Source organism: Mustelus asterias, chromosome 15, assembly GCF_964213995.1.
Source record: "Mustelus asterias chromosome 15, sMusAst1.hap1.1, whole genome shotgun sequence".
NCBI classification, from domain to species: domain Eukaryota; kingdom Metazoa; phylum Chordata; class Chondrichthyes; order Carcharhiniformes; family Triakidae; genus Mustelus; species Mustelus asterias.
The window spans coordinates 31,094,875-31,108,033 of record NC_135815.1 but is presented as its reverse complement, the minus strand read 5'-3'; the positions used below and the strand labels follow the sequence as shown (position 1 = coordinate 31,108,033).

At 40.8% G+C, this 13,159-nt stretch overlaps 1 protein-coding gene across 3 annotated transcripts in view; it reads left to right on the top strand.

Annotated features, from left to right (window-relative positions):
• The window catches only part of mta3 (metastasis associated 1 family, member 3), a 233,063-nt gene that overhangs the window by 121,726 nt on the left and 98,178 nt on the right, over positions 1–13,159 (top strand). For all 3 annotated transcript variants that reach the window (XM_078229698.1, XM_078229697.1, XM_078229699.1), the window contains exon 8: positions 7,700–7,799. In XM_078229698.1, coding sequence (XP_078085824.1) covers positions 7,700–7,799 — 100 coding nt within the window. The remainder of the gene's footprint in view (positions 1–7,699; positions 7,800–13,159) is intronic.

The following is a 13,159-nucleotide window of genomic DNA, read 5'->3' as shown; positions in this document are numbered from 1 at the left end:
AGAAGCAGAGATTCATTGACAAGAGTTTTTTTTCCTGTGAGCAATCCAGCAGGGAAAGCCTACGGAATTGATTGGGAGAATAAGAAAAAGTTGCGTTTCTTTTAACTTTGAAGTTTTTTATGGTGCAATTCATAATTAAGTTTAATAATGCAAAGCTATCTAAATTCTAAATTCAATTAAATGAAAATTTGAATGTTTGATGAAGCTAATGTTGCCCTTAATAGTTATATAAAATGATTCAATTTGGCAATTTCGCAAAGTTACAACATTCGCTTCAGAGATTACGCTGAACCCTGGGAAATGTCAAAGCACAAGTTTTTTAAAAATCTTTCCATGAGAATCAGATACCATTTTAAAAGATAAGTCAACAAATCATATAAGAAGTCTCACAACACCAGGTTAAAGTCCAACAGGTTTATTTGGAATCACGAGCTTTCAGAACGCAGCTCCTTCATCAGGTGAGTCACCTGGTAAAGGAGCGGCGTTCTGAAAGCTTGTGATTCCAAATAAACCTGTTGGACTTTAACCTGGTGTTGTGAGACTTCTTACTGTGCCCACCCCAGTCCAACGCCGGCATCTCCACATCATGGCAACAAATCACAGCGCTATCATTGTATTTCCTTGAGATAGCTAAACTAGAGCTACCTCAAAAGAGTTCTTCCTGCCTTAATATCTTTCATTTTGTAAATTGCACAAATATTCTACTTTTTACAAAATAAAGTATTCAATGTAGAATGCCTTTTGAATCCATTGCTGCCTTCTATTGTGCCTTTCCAAACCAAGGTGAAGGTTATCAACCTGATATTTAGCTTGGCATAAAAAAACACTTGGCTGCAAGGAACCTGCAGCCCCAGTGAAGTTAAAAATAAGTATACAATTTAAATAAAGACAGGTCTGTAGATGTGGATCAGGGCAATGCAATAATCCCACATCACGTTGGAAGGATTAAAAGCTAAACACTCTTACTTTTATAGATTAAAAGTCATTACTAGGTGTGAAAGGCATTAGATAAGAAGTAAATACAGGAAATTGAGTAAAGCATTTAAAATATATTAGGTTCTTTTTACTTGTTGTCTTGATCTTGGCAGGACAGTTCCTTTAAAGATTGCTGTACAAAGGTGCTGGAATGTACATTAGGGCCTGTTTTCTTGAATGGTTCCTTTTTTCTCACATGATTAGGGGCATATGTCACAAATTTCAAAACAGTGCAAATTATTAGGCTATCCAGAGTATCCTTTAATTCATTTCTTATGTTATGGTTCAGGTCAGAAACTCCAAAGTGTTTTATGGAGCCCGCTTGGATCATAAATTTTGGCATCTTGAATTTGGCTAGGATAAGCATAATAGGTTTCACCTCGGGTATGATTCAAATGACCCATGAGGGAGCTTTTATCAAACAAAGTTTATTTAAGAATATAGTTAACAACTGAAGCCAAGGTCCAGGACTACGTGCTGAGGGACGCGCTCAAGCTTGGGGCAGCCGCCGCAAAGGCACAATGGGGAAAGGCCACCGTGTAAAGCCTTTCAACCGAGGCAGACTGAAGGCCCGGTAACTGCAGAATACCCTCGGCCTGCGTAACTGTGTGCTAAACTGAAAAATAACAGCACACAGTAAACTCTGATATGTATATAGTTTTAAGTTTTGAAATGTAATGAATGTAATGTTGTGGAAATAAGCATCGTATAGTGTTGTAAAAATGACTTTTTTTTGCACTGTTTGTAATTATTGGATATGTTGTTTTGCAATGGTTTATTTGAGTTTTTTTAATGAATAAAGTATATTTTTGAAAAAAAAAACTGAAGCCAAAAAAGGCCTAGTTACAACTGCAGAAAACATGATTGAGAAAAAAAGTCTCTTAAAGGTACACTAACGTCACACTTAGCACAGCAGGATGCCCATCTAGGCTATTGGGTGAGAATGGTATATTGGTAAAGGAACAGTTAACAATGGGCCTAGTTTAGTGCAGCAGGGCATCTGATGAGTTCTGCCATTAGTTAGACTTGTAATTGCATGTTTAGGTTTTTATTTTTCTTTGCATGGCAAGCCACTTAGAGTAGAAGCTGGTAATGCCACAGTGAGGGAAATCAGGCATCCGGGACCTGAGCGAACAGGCTGACTGTGTGTCTCCTTAAACAATCAGATTGTAAAATTGAGCAATTAGCAGCTCAAGTACTGAGAAGGAAGTGTAAATTAAACTGAGTGAATGCGTTGTCAAATCAGGTACAGAAACAGAAATAAGAGAGGACAAGAATGATTGGATTAAGCATGAAAAAATACCAAAAGAGAAACTAAAACAAAAATGTTTTAATTTAACTTTGACATTTTTGGGACTCCACATGTAGTAGTTCATTTCCACTGCCAGAGAGCTTGTTCGGCAAGAGATTAACACCAATTATGCCATTAAATGGATATTTGTACTTAAAGTGATGAGACTTAACTTTCTGCAGTGAGGTGTCATCTATCCCAGATTACTGAGGGAGACAAGAGAGGAAATTCCTGGGCCTCTAACAGAAATCTTTGTTTCCTCGTTGGCGACAGGTGAGGCCCCAGAGGATTGGAGGATAGCCAATGTTGTCCTGTTATTTAAGAAGGTTAGCAAGGATAACCCGGGTAATTATAGGCCAGTGAGCTTGACATCAGTGATAGTGAAATTGTTGGAGAAGATTATTCGGAATAGAATCTACACATTTGGAACTGAATGGTCATATTAGTGACACACAGCATGGTTTTGTATGAGGCAGGTCATGTCTCACTAATTTGATTGAGTTTTTTGAGGAGGTGACAAAAATGATTGACGAGGGAAGGACCGTTGATGTCTACATAGACTTTAGTAAAGCATTTGACAAGGTCCCTCACGGCAGGCTGGTGCAAAAGGTTAAATCACACTGGATCAAGGGTGATTCTAGCTAGATGGATTCAGAACTGTCTTGGCCATAAAAGACAGAGGGTAGCAGTGGAAGGGTATTTTTCTGAATGGAGGTCTGTTACTAGTGTTGTTCCACAGGGGTCAGTGCTGGGACCACTATTGTTTGTAATATATATAAATGACTTGGAAGCAAACGTAGCTGGTCTGATTAGCAAGTTTACGGATGATACTAAGATTGCTGGAGTTGCGGAGAGTGATGAAGATTTGTCAGAGAATGTAGCAGGATATAGATAGGCTGGAAAACTGGGCAGAGAAAAAGTAGATGGAATTTAATCTGGACAAACGCAAGGTGGTGCATTTTGATCGATCCAATTGAGGTGGGGAGCTATATAATGAATGACAGAACCACCAGAAGCATAGACACACAGGGAGAGCTGGGAATACAGGTCCACAGATCCTCAAAAGTGGCAGCACAGGTGGAAAAGGTGCTGAAGAAAGGTTATGGCATGCTTGCCTTCATCGACCGGGGCATCGACTATAAAAGTTGGCAAATTAAGTTATGATTATATAAAACGTTCGTTAGGCCACATTTGGAATACTGTGTCCAATTTTGGTCATCACACTATCAGAAGGACGTGGAGGCTTTGGAGGGAGTACAGAAAAGGTTTACCAGAATGTTGCTGATATGGAGGATATTGGTTATGAGGAGAGATTCAATAAACTGGGATTGTTCTCCCTAGAAAGATGGAGGCTGGGGGGAGACTTGATAAAAGTTTACAAAATTATGAGGGGCATAGATAAGGTGAGCAGTTGGAAGCTTTTTCCCAGAGCAGAAATGACAATCACAAGGGGGCACAAGTTCAAGGGAAAGGGGAAAGGTTCAGTGGAGATGTCCGGGGAAGTTTTTTACGCAGAGGGTGGTGGGGGCCTGGAATGCACTGGCAAATGAGGTGGTTGAGGCAGACATTAGCGACATTTAAGACTTATCTGGATAGACACATGAACAAGCGAGGTATAGAGGGACACAGGTGGTTGGTCTAGATAGGACAATGAGATTGATGCAGGCTTGGTGGGCCAAAGGCCTGTTCCTGTGCTGTACTGTTCTTTGTTCTTTGAAGGATGCAATTCGTACAAAGATATTTGACTATAAGTGTTAGACCGTGTATCTCCCCACACCTGAATTGCTATACCATTGCACATAATTAATGGGAAATGCCTTTTGCCTCCCTGTTATTTTGATGGCAAACTCTGGCCTAATATCATTTAAAAGTAACAGAAAATGCTGGGAAATCTCAGCAAGTCTGATAGTATCTATGGAGCGAGACCAAAGCTAATGTTTTGAGTCTGGATGACCCTTCGTCAGAGCTGAAGACAAAGAAAAACAAGATGTGATTTATACTGTAAGGGTAATTGACCAAAATGTCACAGACAAAAAGACAAAGGGAAGGTAAATAGTGATGATTAGGGTGCTGATTGCGGCCCATTAAAAGATCAGAATGTGTAAATGGCAGAACAAAGGTAAGCTGATTGTCAGAGGACAACCTGAGACATGTAACAGATGGCACTAGTGGGGTGGGGGAACAAAATGGAAAGCGAGGTTTTTAAAAAAATGGAAGAAATGAAAAAAATAGTATATATAAAATAAAAGGAGCAGAGGAGGAGAGAGTCCATGCTCTGAAGTTGTTGAACTCATGACTTTAAAATGCCTAATTGGAAGATCAGGTGCTGTTCCTGCAGTTTGCACTGGGTTTCACTGGAGCATTACAACACGCCAAGGACTGACATGTGGGCATGAGAGCAGTTATGTTGAAATGGCAAGTGACAGGAAGGTCTGGGTCCTGCTTGCGAATGGACCAAAAGTGTTCTGCAAAGCAGTCAACCTGTCTGCGTTTGGCTTCACCAATGTAGAAGCAGCAAATGCAATAGACCAGATTAAAGGAGGTGCATGTGAAGCGCCGCTTCACCTGTAAAGAGTATTTGGGCCCTTAAATAGTGAGGAGGGAGAGGGGTAGTTGTTGCTCCTTCTACGATTGCATGGAAAGGTGCCGTAGGCGGTGGGTGAGATATTGGGTGTGATGGAGGAGTGGACCAGGGAATCACAGAGGGAACGGTTCCTGCAGAATGCTGACAGGGGGAGTAAGTGGAAGATATCTTTGGTGGTGGCATCATGCTGGAGTTGACAGAGGATGATCCTTTGAATGCAGAGGCTGGTGGGGTGAAAGGTGAAAACAAGAGGGGCCCTATTGTGTTCTGGGAGGGAGGGGAGGGGGTGAGAACCGTGGTGGGAGAAATGGGTTGGATATGGTTTAAACCTGTCAACCATGGTGGGTGGGAAACCATGATTAAGGAAGAAGAAAGACATATCAGTAGCGCCATTTTGGAAAGTGACATCATTGGAACAAATGCGACGGAGGTGAAGGAACAGAGTGAATGGGATGGAGTCCTTACAGGACTTGGGGTGTAAAGAGCTGTAGTCAAGGTAGTTGTGGGAATCCGAAGGCTTGTAATGGATACTGGTGGACAATCTATGCCAGAAATTGAGACAGAAAGGTCAAAGAAGGGAAATGTCAGAGATGGGCCATGTGAAGGTGATAGAGGAGTGGAAATTGGAAGTGAAATTAATACATCTTTCCAGGTCCAGGCGAGAGCATGAAGCAGTACTGAAATAGTTGCCGATGTTCCAATGAAAGAGTTGTGGAGGGGATCGGTGTAGGACTGGAACAAGGAGTGTTCCACATGCCCCATATAAAGAGACAAGCATAACTAGGACCATATGGGTACCCATAGCCCACCTTTTATTTAGAGGAAGTGAGACAAGTTAAAGGAGAAATTGTTGAGTGAGAGAACAAGTTCAGCCAGATATAGGAGGGGGGTCATGGATGGGGTTTGTTCAGGTCTCTGTTTGAGGACGAAGTGAAGAGCTCCCGGAGGTGTAGAGGGTTTGGATATCCATGGTAAAGAGGATGCGGTTTGGGCCAGGAACCCTTACAGTATAAACCTCATCCTATTTTCTTTGCCTTCAGCTCTGATGAAGGATTGTTCAGACTTGAAACGTTTGCTTTATTCTCTCCACAGATGCTGTCAGACCTGCTGAGATTTTCCAGCATTTTCTGTTTTTGTGACAGATTCCAGCACTCGCAGTAATTTACTTTGATCAAGTACGAGTATCTGTACATGGTTTCGGAAGACATTGATGTATTGTGAAATTCAATCCCCAAAATAAAGGCAAAATCCCAGAATACCATGAAATAAGGAATTAATTTGATTTGTTAGCTATCTAAATGATGTACGATGTGTTAGATAGTATAGAACCCATTTTATAAATTAAATGAATCTGATTCACCATGAACAATTTGAAACTGCTAAGGATTCATGTAAACAATCTATCTTAAATAATCAGTCATCAAATATAAAAATGGAATAAAGGAAAGAGTTAGATAACTGAACGAATCAAGCAAGTTTGTGATTTTCCAGTACCAAAACTTATATTGCAAAAGGGTTTTAAACAAAATAAAAACAAATGTCACATAATTCACAATTATGAGTAAATTTACATGTTGAATTAATTTTGTACCTTTCAATGTCTAGTTTGCACTTAGCCTTAGTCTATCTCAAAAGCCTAGATATTAACTAGATTTACGATTAAAATATGGACAATGAACAACTATCAATCAGCACAAACAAATCTGATTGTTGAAGGCACTTTCGCTACTTCTTTCAGTGACTCCAAATTCTCCACCCAGAACAATAATCCTTAAGTTTACAGTGGAATTTAGAATTTACAGTGGAAGTTTACAGGGCGGCATGGTAGCACAGTGGTTAGCACTGCTGCTTCACAGCTCCAGGGACCTGGGTTCGATTCTCGGCTTGGGTCACTGTCTGTGTGGAGTTTGCACATTCTCCTCGTGTCTGCGTGGGTTTCCTCCGGGTGCTCCGGTTTCCTCCCACAGTCCAAAGATGTGCGGGTTAGATTGATTGGCTATGCTAAAATTGCCCTTTGGTGTCCTGGGATGCGTAGGTTAGAGGCATTAGTGGGTAAATATGTAGGGCTATGAGGGTAGGGCCTGGGTGGGATTGTTGTCGGTGCAGACTCGATGGGCCGAATGGCCTCTTCCTGTGCTGTAGGGTTTCTAAGATTCTTCTAAGATTCTAAGAATAACCGCAACAAATGTCAGCAGTTTAGAGGAAATAAACACCAAATCAGAGAAGGCTCAAGTGGAGCATAAACACTGGCGTGGACTGTTTGGGCCAAATGGTCTTTTTCAATGCTGCATCGATCCAAATGCCAATAAATTGACCCATCTTGACCTTCAATAGTTTTGAAAGAACTACCAACTTTTTTTTTCTGAAAGTGATACTAAACACACAACTTTATTCCTTTTACAGCCGGATTTTTTTAGGAAATTGTTGAAGGGGACAGAAAACGAAATGCTGATATTTCAAACCTCAATTCGAGGAAGTAAATTTTGTTTGTATTCAAAATAGCCATAAAGGTAGCTAATATATATAATATATATATATATGCTCCTAAAGGAATGTTTTCAGTCTGTGCTCCAACTCCAAACTAGAGAGCTGGGAACATGAGTGCTACAGAAGAGGTCCGAAAACTGTTTGGTGTGGAATAAGTTGTCTGAATTTATGCAGCACATCATCTCAAAAGCAAAGTAAAATCTAATTACAAAAACAAAACTCCAGTGGATGCTGAAAATTTGAAATAAAAGTAATATCTCGTGTCTGTTTGTCCACCAACAATGGTGTGCATAAGTTCTCAGGAACAACGTACTAACAGAGAACACATTTTGACCGTTTCCCTTCTCTCTCTCCTCTGTCAGTGCTGTGGGTACATTTGCTCGAGCTCTGGATTGTAGCAGTTCTGTCAGACAACCCAGTTTACACATGAGTGCAGCAGCTGCTTCAAGAGACATTACCCTGGTAAGTTCAACACAGTTTTACTAGAGACTTACCAAGATTACCAGGTAACCATGTAAAAAAAAGGCAGTTTGTTGTTTTGATAACCCGATACAAATGTCAATATCGTCACATTGCATACCATGTATGCATAAAACCTTATCGCTTAGTGCTGTGTATGTGACCGTGAGAAACAACCTGAAATGTTCCAGTGACGTTATAAACATTCCAAGCAGTTCAATGATGAAATGAATTCAGAAATGTATCTCCGCAGTATATATCCAAATTAAGAAATCTAGAGCAAGGCTATATTATCTTAAATTTAGAGTGAGGCCAATGGGAGTGAAATTCAGACATATTTTTCACATGAAGTGAAAATCTCCAACTATCTTCCTCAAATTGATGTGGATGCTGGAATCAGTTAAAATATCAGGTTGGAAATATATTTCTGTCCTGTAAGAGTATCCAGAGAGATGGTGAAAGGCTGGTAAATGGAATTGAAGTACAGATCAACCACAATCGGCTTGAGGGGTTGAATGACCTACTCCTGTCCCTATGTTCATTTAGTTCTCCTGTTTAAAGGAATACTTGGTTAGCATCTGCAAGTGAGGTCACAGCAGTGATTCATTGTAGTTTATTATAGGTGTTAAGCTTTGTTTGCACATCAAGGAACAGAAAACATTTGTCAATAACCTAGCTGTGCAAAACAAGAAAGCGACCATAGTTGGGTGGGGAGACTGATCTGCAAAAATTAATATACACTAGTTTGGGATATTATCACCTCCTTGGTCTAGTTGTTGAGGTCATGTACTACAAAGGACCTAGGACATGTAGGTTTGACGGAAGTGGGATGGGGGAAAGAAGTAGCCCACTGCTATAGTTTTCTATGGACATTGTTCTTGAATCTAGTATACCCTTCTATCTGGGGTGATGAGGCTTGGTAGGCCTCCTGATGGATGGCCATTGGTCTGTTCTTTTCCATGCATTTGGGAATGTCAAAAATTTGGATATTAATGTTGGATCCCCATTGACAAGGGCATGGATTTCTTTTTATATAGCCATCTCTGAGTTTCGCCTTATTAGGTAGAACATTTGGCTTAACATGCTATTCTGCCTACAATCTGCGTGGATATGTCTTGATAGTTTTTCAGGCAGTTTTTAGACTTCTATCCTTGGGACTAAATGTTCTTTTCTGAAGGTGCTTAATTTGGTTTTGGGCCATTTTCTGTGGCAGAGTGTCAAGTTGTACTGTAACTGTATCCTGTTATTTGTATCCCCTGAGGCTAGTATGCTCTAACCCTCCATGGGTTTTGAAGGTAAGAGCACTTTTGTCCAGCTCCCTGGTATGGAGAATGGCAAAGCAGCCCGTGCAGACAAATGGTATACTTTTGGACTTGAATGGAGTGAACACTGTGTTAAGAGAGTCCTGTGCTGTAGCTCTTTATCCTTTGGGATCATCAGTTGTTCTAGCTAAGTCGTAACATTTACAGCCCTCTCTCAGTGCAGAGTTTCACCTTCAGCTGCTCATGCCCATGCCCTGGTGCTTCCTCTTGCCCTCCTCGCTCACCCACCTCATTTAAGTGGCTCTCAATTCCTGCGTCAGTGTTCCTCATAAATCTCTTTGTCCTCATCTAGTTGAGGTTTGGCCTATTGGCCAGATTTCCAGTTATTTACGAAGGCCACCTTGTTGGTTATATACTGTGTTGTTTAAGCCTTCACCTCTGGATCAATTTTATTGCTTCCCAAATAGAGAAACAATAACAGAGTTGATAATTTACTTTCCCTTTTATTTTTTGAGGCTGGCTATGTGTAAGTAAGTTTCAAGGAACCTATTTCTTTTTTTCTATGTCATTTGTTCCTTTATAAGTGACACCCCCACTTGGATTCTTCCGTTTTCTTTCAGTATATCCCTCGGAACCTCTCTTTGATATGTTCTAATCTAGATCCAGATAGGCAGCACATCATTCTGTAGATGTTGTTCATATGGTGACCATAGCTATCCGCTTTTCTTCGCAAATAGTACATTCGATTACAATCTGTCTACTTTCAAACTGCTCCTTTGTTCAGGCTGACTGCACAGGTTTCCTTGTCATCTTCTATGACCCTGCTTTCTTTTGCGTTGCTGGACAGTTTCTGGTATTGTTTTCTCATTGTCATCTTTTGGGTTGCTTTACAGGTATTTCTTACTTTGCAAACTACCGCCAAATCCATCCGTAATCCCTATTTAATTTCCCTCCATGCTTATGTACATTTCAAGGCAATCCTTATCTTGGATGTACGAATCTTTAGCTCTGATTTGTGATGATTTGCTAATGTTAGCTCAATCAGCAATCTGCTGGCTCTATCATCTGCATATTGTCAGATGTTTGGTATAGGGCACAGACTACCTGTTTGTGAACCTGGTGTCATGCCATTATAATTTTTGGTCATTCTTTTCCATTACTATTTGCCACTATAAATTGCCATGTCAGCATTTTCCAATCAGCTTTATTGTTAGTTGTTGTTATGTTAGCTGCTCAGGCCATAATGTATTTTTCCAATTCTGGCAACATCAGGAATAAACATACTTAGTTGATGAATTTAAATTTATTTAATATGTACCACACAGGCACTTGCCTGTAACTCTTAACTCATTTTTCAAAAGAAAACCAGCCTAATTTCCATACGATCTGAATTTCTGATACATGGAAACAAGCTGATTAGTCAACTCTGTAAAAAGTAAAGTCGCCATACTCTCAGAGGACCAAGGCTGCTCTCCCCTTTGAAGGGAAGAACTGACAGGTGGCGAGAGGCAAGGTTTTGAAGGCAGGCCTTCATGTACCCCTCTGAAAGATTTTGGTGTAACCAGTCATTGAATAGCCACTGCTTTTGTCAACTCAACCAAGCTGCTAAAATTGCTAACCGATGATGACCCAGTAAGGGAACCAGGGCATCTGGAACCTAAGTGAAAGAACAAGAAACTGTGCATCTCCTTAACCATCAAATTGTAGGATTGAGAAATAAAGTATTCAAGGACAGAGAAAGAGGATTAGAGTGGGTGAATTCAATGTCAAATCAGGTACAGAAAGTGAAATAAACTGAGAGAAAGAAAGCTTGTCTTATAGGAGAAAAAAAAAGAGACAGAAAGGAAAAGTTTTAAATTAAGATTTGACATTCTTTTAAATCTCCAACAACAGTTAATACCTGAGGAAATGACACACCACCCTTGTAATAGTTATTTTTTGGTGCTTGAGAGGTTGGTTAGTAGTAATTAAAAATGATCATGTTGGGAAAAGGGCACCCAACGACCCGATGCTGTCGAGAATGGCGTGGAGGGGGTGGCAGTCGGGTCACACTAATACCCGTGTGGTTTGGGGGTGGTGGGGGCAGCCAGGAGTTGTGGGTGTTCCCCATGCCTGCCTGGAGGGTTGCGATGTCCATGGAGGGGCCCTGCAACCTTTCTCTGAGATCTAGTCGTCCTTGTAAAAAAAGGTGCCCCGATCTACGTGGAACTGGCCTTGCTGGCTCTATGAGGCCCCATCCGCCAGAAGAAAAGTGCACACATGCGTCCCTGTTTGTTTTTGACAAAGTGTCAGAAGATCTGGAGTGAAAACCTGGCTGTGTTTCTGGGGAGAAACAAGCCCAGTTTTCAGTCAAAACCTGACACTTTGTCGGATTCTGTCCATGATTTTTCTAGCTTGCTGAGTGGTTTGGCTTTGAAAAAGCTTGTTAATCCTTTAGAAATCAGCTTTAATCTATTTTATATGCGTACGGAGTTATGGTTATCGTTACGTAAAACATCAAAATGGGTGAAGGTTGTGGTACCAAGCTATAGAGTAAACAGAAGTGTTTACAGTATTTTTCACATTGATTCTCGAGTCCACAATTAAACTGAAAATTATGCACCAGGTAGAACCTGACATTTTGTCCCCAATAAGAGAAAGAGAATGACTGAAGTGTTTTAATTGCCTTCTTGATAAAAGCAATTATGTTGTACCTCTGCTAGCTATGACAAACAAGAAAACGACTATAGTTGTAATTTTGCTTTTATGTTTGCCAGCTTGTGTTTCTCTAGCTATCAATTAAAGTGTTTGTGAGCAGTGTCATGGTTGGTGAGCATAAAAGCAGAGAGCCTCACCTCTTCTACTTTACGGTTTGAAAGTTATCAGCACCTGGGGACTTGAGCTAATTAACAAATCTTGTTATAGCAGGACTTCAGTCAACAAATTAATTAGTGAACTTTTCATTTATTTTTTATGTTCAACCTTTCTGCGAAAGGATGTTGGGATGTGGTGCTCTGAATCATTTGATGTGAAGTACAGGCAGACTAATGAAAATAAGTAGCAAGTGAAATTCTACGAATAACAGTGGTGTAGTTCATCAGCAGGGAGCGTTTTGAAAAGGTTACTTTGAACAAACATCTGGATGGATTTGTGGATCTCATACTATTTATTTAAAAAAGGTCCTTGTTGGAACCATATTGAATAAGGGCGTATAGATCTAGCTGAATTAATTATTGAACTTTGGATCAACAGATGTTTCCTGCTGATTGATGAATATTTTAAACCACACTTTTATGTTGAGCCCCTTCTGGAGCAACCACGTTTTTGTTATTGTGTCATTAAGAATAATTGTCAGTGACGTACTTATACCTGCTGCCACTGCGTGGTAGTTTGGAGTTAACTGAGTGAATGGAGCACTAGTGAAGAAACAGCAATATGTTTCCAAGTCAGGATGACAAATGACTTGGGAGCGGGGGGCATATGGAAGGGGTGGGTTACTGACAGGTGTGGGTTGGAAGGTGCTGTGGAAGAATCTTGGTGAGTTGCTGCAGTGCATGTTTGTCAGAGGTACACGCTCTTACTGTCAGTTCTTGACTTTAGGATGTTTATAAAGGACCAACTTTCATGGAATTGGTCATCATTGGAGAGCTGACGCTGTGTGCAACCTGTGAGATGTGGATGCTGTGTGTGTGAGGGTGAAGTGAAGCAGATGAATGTCACCTATGATGTCTGAAATGGTTAATGGGTACGTGATTTGACCAGGAGCTGAGGCTGCTGGTGATGTTGGTAGGATGTGGCCTTAGATGTTCCAGTCATTGACCACTCATGTCAAGTCATTAAACTTATTTTGGTACTACATACGGATTCTTGCAGCTTGATCAGCTCCCATTGCCTTTTATAATGTGTGTCTGGAGGGTTTCCTCTTCCTTGCAGATATGAGTCAACTCTCCTTTTTTCCACCTCCTCTTCCAAGATCTCCAGATAAGCACTTAGAAGCTTACTTCCCCCGACCCCTGCCTCCATTGGCACGGTAGCACAGTGGTTAGCCCTGCTGCTTCACAGCGTCAGGGTCTCAGGTTCGATTCCCGGCTTGGGTCACTGTTTGTGTGGAGTTTGCATGTT